Below are 15,440 nucleotides of genomic sequence, written 5' to 3' on the forward strand. Positions count from 1 at the left end.
AATGCTTTTTTAAAAAAAAATATATATATACGAGGCTCAGGACCGATTCAATTCCGTCTGGCTAATCCCCTCCCTTTTCCACATACGCATCTCCTCCAACATTTGCAACGTTATAAAACAGCAACACCTATCCTACACCGCACACACACACCCCCTCCCCGCATGGCCCAACTAACACCTACATTCCAGCCTCTCTCTCCATCCAGTCCTACGGCAAGGTGGATGGAAAAGGGTGGATCGCTATTCAGATTGTAGGCTTCTGGAACTGGTAGTCGAACTAAGTTGCAAGGATTGTTGAAAACCGCCCGACACAGTGCCGTTCAGGACTACAAAACCCAAGACCCCTTGCTTCAAGGAGGGGCGGAGTTCGCTTTGCTGTTGACTCCAACTGGTGGGATTTCCTCCCTCCTTATGATATACTGAAGCGTCTGTTGCTGCTGCGTGCAATTGGGCAGAGTAATTGGGAACAGTTTGTGTCTGCGGAGACTCTTTCTCTTTCTCTCACTTCTCTTAAAGGCGCAGGCGGAACTGGGAAGCGTTGCTTTTCGCTTTGACCGAACGAAGATTGCGAATATGTGAAACAATCTGTCGACTATTTTTTAAAAAACGCCATTTTGCGGACTTATTCCCCCCCCCCCACCCCGCACCCCTTCTTAGGATCTGTGCGTTTGCTTTCTGTTGCTCAGAGAAGGGGTGAGTTGGCTTGTTTCGCCTGCTTAACAGAAGAGCTCTCTTTCAGTCAGGGCGTGTGCATGCATTGGCGGAGGGCTGATCTGAGCAAACGAGATGGCAATCCGGTAATTCAAAGTTTGCACGGGAGCCGTCAATCAGATCATCTGGGTTCGGAGGTACTTCAAGAGCCCCGCTCCTTGTAACTTGAGCGTTTTCTTTAGCCCGAAGGAAGTTTTCACGCGTCTTCCAGGCAACCCAGTCCGATCGTTAAGAGGCGTGTGTTTTTGTTTTTTTCCCCCCCGGAAAACTTGCTCACGTGCAACTCCAGAGAAAGTGCCCGGCGTCCTTTCTTTCCAAACTTTGCAACATTTTTTTTTTACATCGTTCTTCCCCCTTTCCCAGGCGCGCGTCTTGCTGAGCTGGGGAAAAGGGTCAGGAAGTGACAAACAACCATCCAGCCTTCCGCGCTCCCGTTGACTGGCAGGCATTCCGCTTCGGTGTCCAGGGGTGACAGGGAGGTGTGGGGTGTCGAGTTAGAAAATGTAGCTTCATCAACGCCCTCGAAATAATGTTCTCACTAACAACTCGCCGCTGGCTCGGCTCCCGGTTTCTTCTATGCCAGACTTCCAGTGACTTGGAAGACCTGCAGGTGGTTTCACGGGTCTCTGGCTTGGAATAAGGGGAAGTTAGGGAAACTGATTTTTTTTGGGGGGGGGTGGGGGTGGGGGGAGAAATCCCTGCTCTTCTCGCCGTCGGCACGGGTGCGGGGTTCCATTTTCCTTTGGCAGGTTTTGAATCGGCATCCTGGGCGCTTGACTCTTGACTCTTTTTTTTCCTAGGTAGATTGCAATGGCTTCCAAGCTTCTGCGAGCCGTTGTCTTGGGTCCCCCGGGATCCGGCAAAGGGACCGTGTGCGAGAGGATCGCCAAGAGCTTTGGTCTCAAGCATCTTTCCAGTGGGCAGTTTTTGCGGGAGAACATCGGGGCGAACAGTGGTAAGTAAGTGGATGGGAGAGGACGGGCCTCCTCGGCTTTTTGTAGTCCAGTACGTGCCTCCTTGCATGCAGGCACACGGGGGAATAATCTCGGGCAGATCAGACCCAGCGCTACGTAGATGGAATCTGCATTGACTTCTGAAAAAGTGCACGTGAGACTTGTAGCACTTGGAAGGGGTAAACGGATTGGCATGTTATTTTTTTGGAGGTGGGGAGGGGATTGGTTGTTTTGGAGAGTTTCGAGCCTGCCGTTTGCAGTCTGTGCTTTTGAGTCTTGGCAAATTAGGACTCTGACAAATATACTAGTCGGGCACGATATAAAGATAAAAATGGTACTCTGAGGACTTGCAAAGGGGAATGGAATAACTCTTGAATGTCCATTTTTAAATGCTTTGACCCGAAGCGCCTGCATTACAGCAGAGTAGAATCAGTTGTATTGTGTGTTATATATTCCATAGTTCATACAGAAGCATTGATTCATGCACATAGTAATATGCTAACACAATGTGTACACTCGACTGGTTTCACTCTTTTAAATGACTTTTTAAATATCTCCAGAAAGCTTAAGTTATTGGACTTTTAGAATTACCGTAGCTACAATCCTTCACCCATTTTTCTGAAAGTGAGCTCCACTGAACTTAATGGGGCTTAGTACAGTACTACAAACGCACACACACACACACACGCACACACACGTAAGATTGTGCTCTAACTACATGAACATTTTTTTGAAAATAGTTCTATATGCATATTTCTGAAAGTAATTTAGAAATATGGAAGAAATAATCCAAGTAATCCAGTAGTTACTTCACTTAATTTAGCATCGGGCATTTAGTATTTCTAATAACTATGTGTTAGAACAGGGGTGTCAAACTCAATTTCATTGAGGGCCGCATCAGCATTGCTGTTGCCCTCAAGGGGCCGGGTGGGCGTGGCCTACTGGGTGGGCGTGGCTAGAGTGCGTATGGCCTACTGGGTGGGCATGGCCAGCTCTACATCGTTCGCGTCAAGGGTGCCTATGGGGGCCTGGGCAGGAGTGGGATAGATCTGAGGGTCTCTGGCAGAAGGAGGGTCTCTGGGCCAGGGCCAAGGCAGTGGGGGCCATTCCCTCACTGTTTCCAGGATGGCTTCGTGGGCCGCATGAAACCACTTAGCGGGCTGGATCTGGCCCCTGGGCCTTGTGTTTGACATGTCTGTGTTAGAACTACAGGTAGTTTTTGTCTCGCCATGGTCTCATTTAACAACTGTTGATATAAAAGTAACTTTTATGACCAGTCTTTCTATTTATAATCTTTGCAGGTCTGTAAAGTAAAGTGAAGTTGAAGCAGGATTTTATAATTCAGGCTGTCAAAGTTGTCAGATTTGTTTGTGCTCTTCTTTGAAATTAATTTGGATTTATGTAACACTGTAACATTAGCCCATACAACAAAATATAGGTGCTTATTGCAAATACATGGTTAAAGAGTTCTTTGGAATCTGGAGTCTTACTTGGCTTTTGCATTTCATGTTAGAAGTTGTGTTCCAGAAAGTAGGTGGACAGGGGGAACACTGCATTGGATTAAATTAGAAACAAATTGATTTAATATAGTTAACATGATTAGTCTCTGTGCAATGAATCATTTTCCTTTCCTTGTGTTACAAATAATTATGACTGTGCATTTTAGAACTGCCTTAGGACTTCATGCAACCCTTGATTTGCAGCTTGGGCAACCAGATTTAATTTAGTTTGTAAGAAGCTATTTTGACTCTTTTTCTCCTTTTGGAAAGCTATGGTATTATCTAGAATTATATACAGTGATGGTGTTGTATATTTCTAAAATTGTGCTTTGCACCCAAACCTTTGTTAGGCTTGCAACTGCTGTCATTTTGACTGTCTATAGAGTGCAATATTCTTGTCTCCTGAAATTACCATCAATTTTATTTGTTCATGTTATTGAATGTACAAATGAGCATTAGTGGTTCCCATTTGATTAGGCAATATTATGCTAAAAGTAGAGTGAAGACAGTACTTGGAAAAATGTAATTGTCAACCATTGCGATAACTAGAAGGGTGTATGGTTCCTGAAGTATGAATTTATACCTATGAAGATCTATCTCTATTACTGTCATATATCTTGCATTTAGATTTTGAAAACAAGATCATATGTACTGCTGTTACTTTTTGCTGCCACTAATTCAGCAAATTAGCTTTCAGACTTGGTAGCATTCAAGATCTCTCTGTCTCTTAATGCAGAGAAGATATGGATTTATTCTAAAGTGCTAGAAAGATCCACTAACTTCTAATACATAGCACTTTGATATGTTTCTAAATCTTGCTAGAGTTGCAGGTCAGATTGTTGCATCATAAGTCCTTGAATCACATCTCCTGCAGAAAGGATATGATTGAGTTATATATCCATTCTTTTTAAGGAACTCCCTGGTGTTATTTTACAGGGCTGCCCCTGAGTAACTTTTCAACCTAGTTTCTCATGCCATAATATCTTATTTATACTTTCTATGAATTTATTGAAATATACGTTTTGAGGATCGGGATAATGCATTTGACTACAAATAGTCGTCCTGTGGCAATTAAGTGAAGTTCGGTTGTTCACCCTGGGCTGGAAATGGGAAATAAATGCCAGTTTCTGGCAAAATCTTTGAAAATTATGGTCATGTGACCATGCGGCACTGTAAATGTGGGCCAGTTGCCAAGCGTTCAAAATGCAGTCATGTGATTGCAGGGGGGTAACATTGAACTTTGAAACTGGAGCGGGGAGTAGCTTTATGGGTGGTCATTTTGTCTGAATGGTGGCTAAGCGAGCAGTTGTATGGTCAGCTGCTACTACCATTTTCTTAACTAAATCTTTATTGGTTAGTTATCCAATCTAGAATAGCCAGCCGGCTGAGACAGGATGGTAGTGATTGTGTTTAATTAGGAACAGTGCCAGCTGTTTTGAAGTAAGCTGGAATAAAAAAAACACATGTCTTGCTGACCTTGGAATGTCCAGCTGCTTTAAGTAAGACTAAGCAGGGATAAAATAAAGTATCCAGATTGGCATTTAGTAATAAAAATACATTATTATTATTATTGTTCAATAAACTTGCTAACAAAAACAAAATCTTTTTATTTTATTTTTGGTGCTTTTGAATAACTCTGGCAACTACACAGACAAGTCCGTGCAGTTTTCTTGGCAAGGTTTTTCAGAAGAGGTTTGCTATTGCCTTTTTCTTAGAGCTGGGAGAAAGTGACTGGCCCCGAATCCCCCTGCTGGCTTTGTGCCTAAGGCAGGACTCAGATTCATGATGTATCAGTCCCTAGCCAGTGTCTTTAATCACTACAGCAAGCTGCCTGTTTTTCTCTCAGAGTTCTGTAAGTTATCTTTTTTCTGTACATGGATACTGTATCTGTTTCAGTGTTACACTGATTTTCTTTGCTAATTGCACGAGGAAGTGAATTTAATTCATTGTTTCCTCTGAAAGACAAGTACTAGCTAGGACTGGGAGAAGTGTTTTGGACTTTCCTAATTAAAGTAGCCCCGCTTTCCCCAAAAAAGGGTTTCTCAAGGAACTGGAAAAAAATAAGCTGCTTTAAGAGTCCTATTAACTTTGATGTGTCAACTTCTCAAAACAGTGGTGTCTTTTTAAAAAGGTTTGTGTGAGCAGGCTGCTTTAATTAATAAATAGTAGAGAGAGGCTTGTTCCTGTGAGTTCTGAAGGACTTCTGAATCCTATCAGAAGCTTATGTAGCCTTCCTAGTACAATAAGATATTTTGGAAATGTCAGATAAAAGCATTGTGCGATCCAGAAAACTTGGATGATCAGGAACAGTTGAAGAGATTCTTATTGTGCATGGTCAACTTGTGACCTGCTTGAAAATGGAAAAAACCCCACAATTGGCCGGTTTTGCACTAAGCTTACAACTGTGAGTTTACAAATCTTAATGGTCGAATTCACACAATAAAAGCCAGAAGAACTATTCAGATCACGTCATGGACCCAACTTATAGAAGCCTCCTTTGTCAACCATCCTTTCTGGAACAGAAAAAAAGTATTTCTACATGCTGGAATTCTTGTAAACCTGGGACAGGAAATAAATATAATGTTGACATCAGAGCACCAAGAAGTTATGCCATATATTGAGGGTTTTTTTCTGGTTAAACAAAGCATAGTCTTTTAGTAGTTCTTTTAATACCATCCTCTGTAGTCATAATTCTTTCCCATTTCTTATTTTGACAGATAGGGCTGTTGTTGTAACTTGATTCTCCTTGAAATTTCTTCCACCAGTGAGGTATCTTGGGAAGAGATTTATTCATTTTTAAACTTTAAATAATTTTTCATACACCGATATTCTGGTGTTGAACGTTGTTGGCCTTGAATGATAGAAGTGAGAGGTAATAAATTCAGAATTCATTTCATTTGATATGCTGTATATAAAAACACACAAAGTTTTAATATCATTACTATTTGACCTTTTCCAAAGAGCCAAATGTTGAGGCTGAATAGCATCTGCTGTTTGATTTATTATATCTCTATGCTCAAACCAAATTTGTGTAGATTTCTCTCTGTCTCTTTCTCTCTTGGTATATACAAATTATTGTGAAAGAGGAAATGTCACTATAACTAAAAGATAGAAATCTCTTTTCTCTCTCTCTCTTTGTGCGTGCAAATGATTTGACTTTTATCTTTTGATTGCAGTGACATTTGCTCTTTTATAATAATTCCAAGCTCAATCTTGATTTCTTGTACATGCACATGGACATACATGCATTGTAAATCTCTGTACTAAAGACTCTCCCTATAAACAATAATAAATTAAAATGGAATATATCTCAGCATCAGTGTAATTTATTAGCCAGGTATTTGCAAACTTGGAAGACTGCTTAAATCAATTTGAGCTACTGCTCAATTAGTGAACTCCTTCTATACATAATTCTGTCTCTCGTTTCTCCATTTTCATTCCCCTCCTTTCCTTTTTTTCTGCAATGGCTATGTGTATCTATACTCTTAAGATTATATAGTCTGTACAGCGAGGCAGTGAGCTATGATACACAAAAGTTGATGCTAGAATAAATGTACTGCTTTTGCTACAAGAGATAAATATGGCTGTTTTTTTAAATGAACTACTACTTAAATATGGTGTTTTGTATTTTGTGTTGCTGATACTTAGCACCACTACAACTATCACCACTGTTGTCTTCTGGTTCTTCTCTACTACCACAATATCTGGTTGACTGGCCAGCATCTACCTGTATCTTGATCTCGAAGTCCCACAGGATCTTAGCCATTATTTTTCATGACCCTTTGTAAAATCTTCTATCTGGCCTTGGGACGGTTGTGTATAGCCCTCTCTAAGCCATTTACAGAGTCACCATATTGCCCCCAACAACCTGGGTCCTCATTTTACTGACCTTGGATGGATGGAAGGCTGAGCCGGTGAGACTCAAACTGCTGAACTGCTGGTAGTCAGCAGTAGTAGCTTGCAATACTGCATTCTAACCACTGCGCCATCACGGCTCATGTTGTTCCTGTATATACAGTAGTGTTAGGTTCTTGGGTTGAGCCATTCAGTGTATGCTATTCCTGCCTGCACCTTACACCCTGCCACTGTGCATTGGACTGTCTGAACCTTGGGTCCTATCTACTCTGGTAGACTCCTGCATCTATGGATTTGATGTTTAGTGCCTATTCTTTTACTCAGTGCCTGATCAATGCCTCAACGCTGTTTTTTAGTCCAGCCCTTTTCAGCCACTGGTAGGATTTCCCAGTGTCTGTCACCTCAGCTATCTGTTGATGGTACGTCCCATCCAGGATTTTATCTTGTTATGGCACTTCCTCTGCTTAATCTTCCTTCCACTTTTTCTTCCATCTCAGGCATTCTCAGTAGCTCATCTTTGGGTTCCATCTGGCTGATGTAGTCCTTGATGCCCTAGGTTTCATCCAGGATGGTGGCTTTGATACTCACCAGAACCCACCTACCTTTGTTCTGGCTGGTGTACAGTCTCTGGTTATTGAACTTGGGATGGAAACATCCATGCATTATGAAGATTTCCTGGGTCTTCATATTGGTAGCTTCCATGTCCTCCTTTGGACAGTTCACTATACCAGTATATTGATAGCATAGATCTTGTTCTTTCCATTGAGCTGGCTCTTCAGGACTTGTTTTAACCTTTGGTGGTTCTTTGATGTTGCTATCTTCCTTCCCTCTTCATTAGGGTTCCCAACTGACAGTGGGATACCAAGGTAATTGTAGCTAGTCTGTATGTCTGCTACAAGGCCCGCTGGTAGTTCCACCCAATAGTCTTAATTACCTTCCCTCTCTTTACTATCATCTGACCATATTCTCTAGACCAGGGGTAAGCAACCTCGGCTCTTTTATGACTCATGGACTTTAACTCCCAGAATTCCTGAGTCAGCATAGCTGACTCAGGAATTCTGGGAGTTGAAGTCCATGAGTCATAAAAGAGCCGAGGTTGCCTACCCCTGCTGTAGACCAAATGAAATCCCAATGTTCTCACTGTTGATCTATGTCAGTGGATCAGCGAGTCAATGTCTCGTTCACTTTTAACATACTGCTTGATGCCATCTATGTAGAGGAGGTGACTGATGGTAATTACTTTGCTGGTCTGTGACCGTAATTTAAAAAAAAGGTAGTTTCAGTCTTCAACTTGTATGTATGTTTATGTGTTTAAATTCTCATCTAGTTACGGTTAGGAAACAAATTTGAAGTTGTAAGATCTAAAATTACAATTATAAAATATTTTCTTTTAGCACCACCAGCACATTACTGGAAAACATCATCAAGAAACTTTGTTGTGATTTCTGGTATGATTGGCTGGTTTTGATAGTTGAGCTATAACATTCTTAGTGCATTATTTACTTTGGCTGGTGTTAAATTAACTATAGCAGATGTCCATATATGCTTATTCATGTACAAGCTTGTTAAATCAGTAGCTTGCTTTTGTTTTTCCCCCCAAGGAAAACAAAATGTTTTACCTTGAAGTTTTTGGACTAGGTCACAATGGAAAGAAAACTTTATTTTATATTTAAGGCAAAAAACTAGGATTGCTACAATGTTTTTAACTTTATTCTAAAATAGTAGTTGTCTGAAATGCTGTTTTACTCATCATAGGAAAGACATAGTTGTTATTGTGTACTTTGTACATTCTTATATACTCCATATACGAACCTGCCATATTATTACCTCTTGGGCAAGCAGTTTTAATGCAAAGCACAGAAAAAGTCAGAAAAAGAAATTAAAAAACAGGATAAATAGCAAAAAAGGAAATTAAGTAAATCTACTAAGTTCACTATTTTTCCCCTGTGCATTTTTATTCATATGCCATAGATCAGGGTAGTTAAACTGCCGGCCCTTGGCCCAGTTGCCTCATGTGGAGGCCGTGCCCACGCCAGCTCTGACAATGTGAAAAAAGACACGATAGCTCCCGACACGTCACATGACGCGGCGAGTTTGACGCCCGTGCCATAGATGTATGTAAAGCAGTCCAATCACGGTGACTTTAAGATGGGTGGACTTCAACTCCCAGAATTCCCCAGAGGTTGAGAAAAACTGCTCTGCATAGACCTGTGACAGTCTGTATCATCCTTCTTTTTATTCTCTTCCATACAGCTTACATATTCCTTTTTTATATATATGAAGTACCTAATCAGTTTGTTGGATGCATGTGTGTGTGTTAATCTACCCTTAATACTTTTTTCATTAAGGACTCATACTTTTATTTTCTTGTAGTCATTTTACTTTCAGTCGCATTTCTTTCACTTCTTCCCCTTTTTCTTGTTTGTTTTCCTCCAATTTTGCTTTTGATAGTCTGACTCAAGCCAAGAAGCCTTCCTTGGCCCTTGAATTCTTCACTAAGCCCTTCAGTCTTTTACTGTAAAGAATAAAATCAAGCGTGTTTTTAGATTAACGTTAATTCCTTTGCCATGGCTATGCATGAAATAGACTTCTATTTCAACCATACATTAGACAAACAGAACTGTTTCCAAGCAGATACTCGTCAGTCGTTTTGATTTATTCTTGGACCTACAAATGACCTGATTGCTGCTTTGTATTCACCTAGTTTGCTCCCATCAATCCATTTATATCACTTGACGTAGCTTTTTTTCCTTGATCACATTTGTACAAAATGTTTTTTTTAAAAAGAATTTATAATTTCTTCTTTCATTATTACCATTCGCTAGAGTGAAATATGCAATTGCTACCACTTTTGAATGCCTGCTTTCTTAGACCCACAGGAACTATGAAAATTTTATGCACAAACTCTTGAATGAACAGAACAGCTACTTTTAGTTCGTCCATGACCAGGCTGAGACATATATGCTGTGTTCCAATCCCAATCTGAAAAGAGCCTTGGTGGAGCAGTGGGCTAATGCCTCCTTAAGTAACACCAGCTGCCTGCAATTAGTGCAGGTTCGCATCCCACCAGGCTCAAGGTTGACTCAGCCTTCCATCCTTCCGAGGTAGGTAAAATGAGGACCCAGATTGTTGGGGGCAATTAAGCTGACTTTGTAATAATGTCGCTTGGGGTGTGTGTGAAAGCCCTAATAAGCAGGCATATACATAGAATGAAGGCTACTGCTAAGCTTGTAAGCCGCCCTGAGTCTTCGGAGAAGGGCGGGATATAAATGGAATTTAAAAAAAAATGGATGTAAGTTTGAAACCTGGCTGTTCTGGATAGAAGTGTTCTGAATATCCTGTTTTAGCTGCTGTGGTTGGAAGTTGCCTTGCCTCTTCTTATTGAGTAATGGACTTTGGGCTTTTTCTCTCTGGGCTAATCAGTACACAGGAGGGATTGTTCACATGCTTGTTGTGTTTGCTTGGACCAGGGTCTTCAAACTTGGCCCTTTTATGACTTGTGCACTTCAACTCCCAGAATTCCTAAGCTAGGCATGCTGGCTGAAGAATTCTGGGAGTTGAAGTCCACAAGTCATAAAAGGGCCAAATTTGAAGAGCCCTGGCTTAGACTGACTGGTGGGTTATTTGGGTAAAATTTTACAGTGAAGCAACAGGCATTTAAGGAGCACCTGAGCTATTGTGATTCATTTTGTAGTAACTGCCATTGGAGAAGATCTGGAGAATAAGCCACAGAGAAAGAGGTTACAGAATACAGAATTACAGAGTTGGAAGGGACCTTGGAGATCGTTGAGTCCAACCTCCTGCTCAAGCAAGAGAACTTATACTATTCCAGACAAAGGGCTGTCCAATCTTTTCTTAAAAACCTCCAGCAATAGAGCAGTTTCTGGAAGCAAGGTGACTAATTGTTCCCACTGGCAGGAAATTTCTCCTTAGGTTTAGATTGGATCTTTCCTTGATAAGTTTCCAGTCATTACTTCTTGTCCTGCCCTCAGGTGCATTGGAGAATAGGTTGACCCTATCTTCAGGACTGACAACCAAACTCAGTCCTGCGGTGGTCCTTTTGCTGCGGGGCCTACTGTTGGAAACTGTCTCCTGCCTGCATCTGTGCCTGAAGTCCTGATCACAATTTGTTGTCTTGTTTTTTATTTTGATGCATACATTTTTAGACTAATAGAAAAATATAGAATGATGGGTCTCACCACCCCTTGCCATTTTCTTATTTCTCAAATCAATCAAATTCCAAATCAATTGGAATTCAGTGTTTTGTTTCAAACTGGGAACCAAGACACATTTTTCCATTTTGTGCATACCTCTGTTATTTACCCCCAGCAAACTACTTTCTGACATAATTTTAGCCCTTTTCTTCATTTTGATCCTACACATTGGTTTACTTATTCATTGATTCCATTCTACAGTATCAGGCTGTTTTCAAATTTATTACATCTATCCCTATTTTTTAATTGCTCAATGAGATAAGCTAAATTAAATTTTAAAAAAATGGACGAAATATATTTATGTTTTGTGTATTCTGCTTTTGTAAAGTCATCAAGCATATTTAAGAAATGTGCATTGAAAATAAACCCCAGCCATGCTTAACCAAATTACTTCACTTCTCCCACCAGTCTTAAGAGTGAGATGAACATGGTGAGATCTTATTCCAGGGGTCTTCAAACTTGGCCCTTTTATGACTTGTGGACTTCAGCTCCCAGAATTTTTCAGCCAGCATGCCTAGCTGAGGAATTCTGGGAGTTGAAGTTCACAAGTCATAAAAGGGCCAAGTTTGAAGAGCCCTGTCTTATTCCAACCACAAAGTTGCTTTTATCCAAGTCTTCAAGATGTATGTAAAGTTTATTTCCTATAGAAGCAGGACTGATATTATAATCTAATAGGTGATGACTGAGTGCTTTGAAGTGAATAATCAAATGTGTATATAAACTCTGAAGGTCTTTGTAATAAAAGATCAAAAATAATTACAGTGATGTATTTTAATAAGGAAGCAATACTTGATCTCAGTGAGCAGATCATAGCTATTTCCCAGACTTAAGTCTGTAGGTATATACAGTATACAAACATATGCATATGCTATTTTAAAACAAGCTTGCAACATATATTGTTGTGAAAAAATCTGCATGTACCAAGTGTTATTATAGGCCATTTGCAGTCATTTGTTGCATAACTATTTTGCTTACTATTTCTAGTGATCTGAATCAAGCTTTGTAGGAAGATTACAAATAAGGGCATGAATTGCTGTAAGAAACAGGCTAATGTCATGTGTGCAGATATGTGGATTTTTTTTTTTTAAAAAATCTTTATAGTTCTTCAGTGATAAAATATGCACACACTCACGCTTGGCCTGATTTTAATGACACTCCTATTTATTTAATCTATGACTAACCCTTCTGCTATTCTGCTATTCACTTGGCTACCAGTTTTCCTGATATATCATTTTCCATATAAACATTGTAATTTAGAGTGATCTGAACTGATCTTTTTAAAGCTTATTGATAGGATTCTTGCTTTTTTCCCTAATTTCTTTCCCCTGCATATATCCAACAAGTATTAAAATAAGTATTCCAAATAACAAAAATAGGTTGGGTTTTTTTGGCTTCTGCCTTTTGATTGTTATTAACATTAATGATTTGTGGTTTTTCTTCGCTTGATTGTTGTGGTTACTGCTTTCAAAGGACTTTGTCTTGTGTTCTCAAGTGACTTCTTTTTTAAAGGGAACCATCCTACAAGACTTACCAATATGCAGCCAACAGACATCTCACTTTTAGTGTGGTTCACACAACATGGTAGGTTATAATGTGGCTTGCTTGGCTTACTATGCTGTGTTGAGTCAGCATGTTAGGTAAACCAAAGCAAGCTGTGTTTAACCAAACTAGTGATTAATACAAGAATCTAATCATTGTATTAGTCTTAAATTTTGGGGTTACTCTTTATTGTTCAAATAGTAACTAAAATGGATTTCTGAGCCATTCAGAACAATAATTTTTATAATAAATGAGAATGCAGCCACAAAACAGTCATTGAAGATGTAGAAGGATCAGAAGCTCTGGGTCAGAATGAAGAGCAATTCCTGTTAGATAGGTTTCGTTTAATATGTTGATTTGGGGAATGTTCATGATTTCTTCTTTTGTATTTTGTAATATTTTATTCTGTTCTAATTGTAAGCTGCCCAGAGGTATTAGAAGTTAGGTGGCTTATAAACTGTATAAATAAAACTAAGCTAATAATTAAATGCACAGATAGATAAATACGTTAAGGCACCTTCTCCATGAAAATTGCAAGGGAAGTGTGAGTGTGTGTGTGTGTATCTACTAGAATTTAAGAGTCTAAAAGCCTTCATAGATTTAATACACCTCAGCTTTTGAGCAAGGGGCTTTTGGAAAAAACCATAACTCGAATCTTTTTAAAACATAGGCAGTTTTGCATAGGACTAAGTGGCCTTGAGATTTACCTAGGCCTCAAGCCATTTAGGGATTTGAAAGGAAGGATTGAATTAAAAACCATAGACAACCTTTTCAGGCTTCTAAAACAAAAAAGAGAGGTGAACCGATCAGCTTCATTTACAGTTGCAGCTCTGGCCGCTCCCTTTTTGTATGAGTTGAAGGTTCGAATTCTTTTCCAAAAGTAGCTCCATGTATGGTACATCTTAGAAATCCCATAGGAAGTTCGATTGGCTCTGTTAACCAAGCTAGGCTATCCCTGCCAGGTTTAAGCTGCAGTTACTCAACCAGTTGTAACTGGGAAGAGTGGGATTCGTGGCAGAGATTGGATGTCTGATGTTAAAAATGAATCCAGGTGTTATGTACTGGGCTCTTGAGGAATACCACGAGGGTTGCTGGAGCAGCTAACGGCTCTCCAGCAACCCAGACTACAAGTCTCCTGTGCTGCAATTGGCTATCTCCAGGCGGCAATTGTTGATTCAAACCTATTGGCTGCCACCTAGGGGCTAGACTATATATTGTGGCTAGTTGAAGCCATTTCCCCAGTACGGTTTCTGCAAGAAATAAACTATGAGTTACCCTGTACTCAGTTACACGTCTTCATTCCTGCGCCAAAGAACCCGCTATTTAACACCAGGAGTGTTGAACTGAAACCTAATTGTGTGTATTTGTGTATTGAAAACAAAATCTCAACCACGCTTAAAGGCTACAAGTTAAGCATGCTGGTTAAACTTTAAAAACAGGCCACAGCCAGGGTCTCTGGAGCAGTCTCAAGTTCCCTTTATTTCAGTAAGAAGGAGCCAGTTTTTAACAGGGGGCCTATAATGGAAAACTAGAATAATTGTTTTCCCAAAGAATTAAGGAGCTAAAAGAGGAATAAATAGAACTACTCATAAAGGAGAGTTTTGAAGTGAACATGTAATTGTTTCTTTCACAGAGTATTTAATGACCAGAAACTATATTCTGCTCCCTGGTGTCAGAAATAATCCTGTCCTTAGGGACTTTGTCCAAGTTTCATTTCCTTCCTCTATAGAGTTAATCTCTAGCCCCCTGTCCATCTGTGTCTTTTCTTGACCTCACAGGAACAAAACCATCTCCCACATTCTTTTCTTCATCATTAACTGTGAATTCATTAAGCTTTCTAGTTGACAAATCTTTGTCATCTCCCTATTTAATATTAACCCAGATTTTTCACTTTCCATTTTACTTTACTAATGAGCTCTCTTCTGAATCTTTCAGCCAACAAATTGCCACTACTTTCTTATCTCAGATTGTAAGAATTTCATCCTCCAGTTTTGATTCATGTGCTTTGTCCCCCTCAGATCCATTATATTACATTTTATTATTTACACACACACACACACACACACACACACACACACACACACACACACTGATATCCTTCACTCATCTGAACCACTTTCTCCAAACTGAGGTCTTACAGGAGGTCCTTGTTCATTACAAAGGTCTCTCAGAGGATTGATCAGATGTTCTGACACACCCATTAGCATTAATACATGTCACATTCTGTTATGGATGCATTCTCATTTTCATTTTTGTATTACTGTTTTGTTTGTTGCTATCCTTCAGTCATATAGCTTTCTCTTTTCATGCTTTACACTGAAAGTCTGCAATCATTTGAGTGCCTTATTGTTGAGGCTTTCATCTTTCTTTCCCTTTTTTGGAATTTGGAAATAATATTTTCTGTTGAGTCTTCATAGAGGTCCTTAGCTTTTCTAATAGCAAATTGGGCTCTTGCTTCCATAAACAAGGTATTTTTCAATATTTTTTAATAAACCAATACAGATATAGTCCTCAACTTATGACCCACTTAACAATTGTTCAAAATTACAGTGGTCCTGGAACTAGTGCTTTACAGCCGGTAAAGTACTTCTGGCCATCATAAAATGTGCCTTCATGGTTTCAGGAGCATGGCAACTGGTTCACTTTTATGGTTGGAGGTGACATCCTTG

At 39.8% G+C, this 15,440-nt stretch overlaps 1 protein-coding gene across 3 annotated transcripts in view; it reads left to right on the plus strand.

Moving 5' to 3' along the window:
* The first annotated feature begins 492 nt into the window (after nt 1-492).
* The window catches only part of AK4 (adenylate kinase 4), a 33,579-nt gene continuing 18,631 nt past the window's right edge, over nt 493-15,440 (plus strand). The window contains exons 1-2 of one of the 3 annotated variants that reach the window (XM_081322648.1): nt 493-693; nt 1,512-1,666. In XM_081322648.1, the coding sequence (XP_081178774.1) occupies nt 1,522-1,666 (145 nt within the window). In that variant the 5' untranslated portion in view covers nt 493-693; nt 1,512-1,521. Of the gene's footprint in view, nt 694-1,080; nt 1,322-1,511; nt 1,667-15,440 lie in introns of those variants that run through there. The other 2 variants (XM_081322649.1, XM_081322647.1) reach the window with 2 other exon arrangements.

Source organism: Vipera berus (genome assembly GCF_964194415.1).
Source record: "Vipera berus genome assembly, chromosome: 3".
Lineage (NCBI taxonomy): Eukaryota > Metazoa > Chordata > Lepidosauria > Squamata > Viperidae > Vipera > Vipera berus.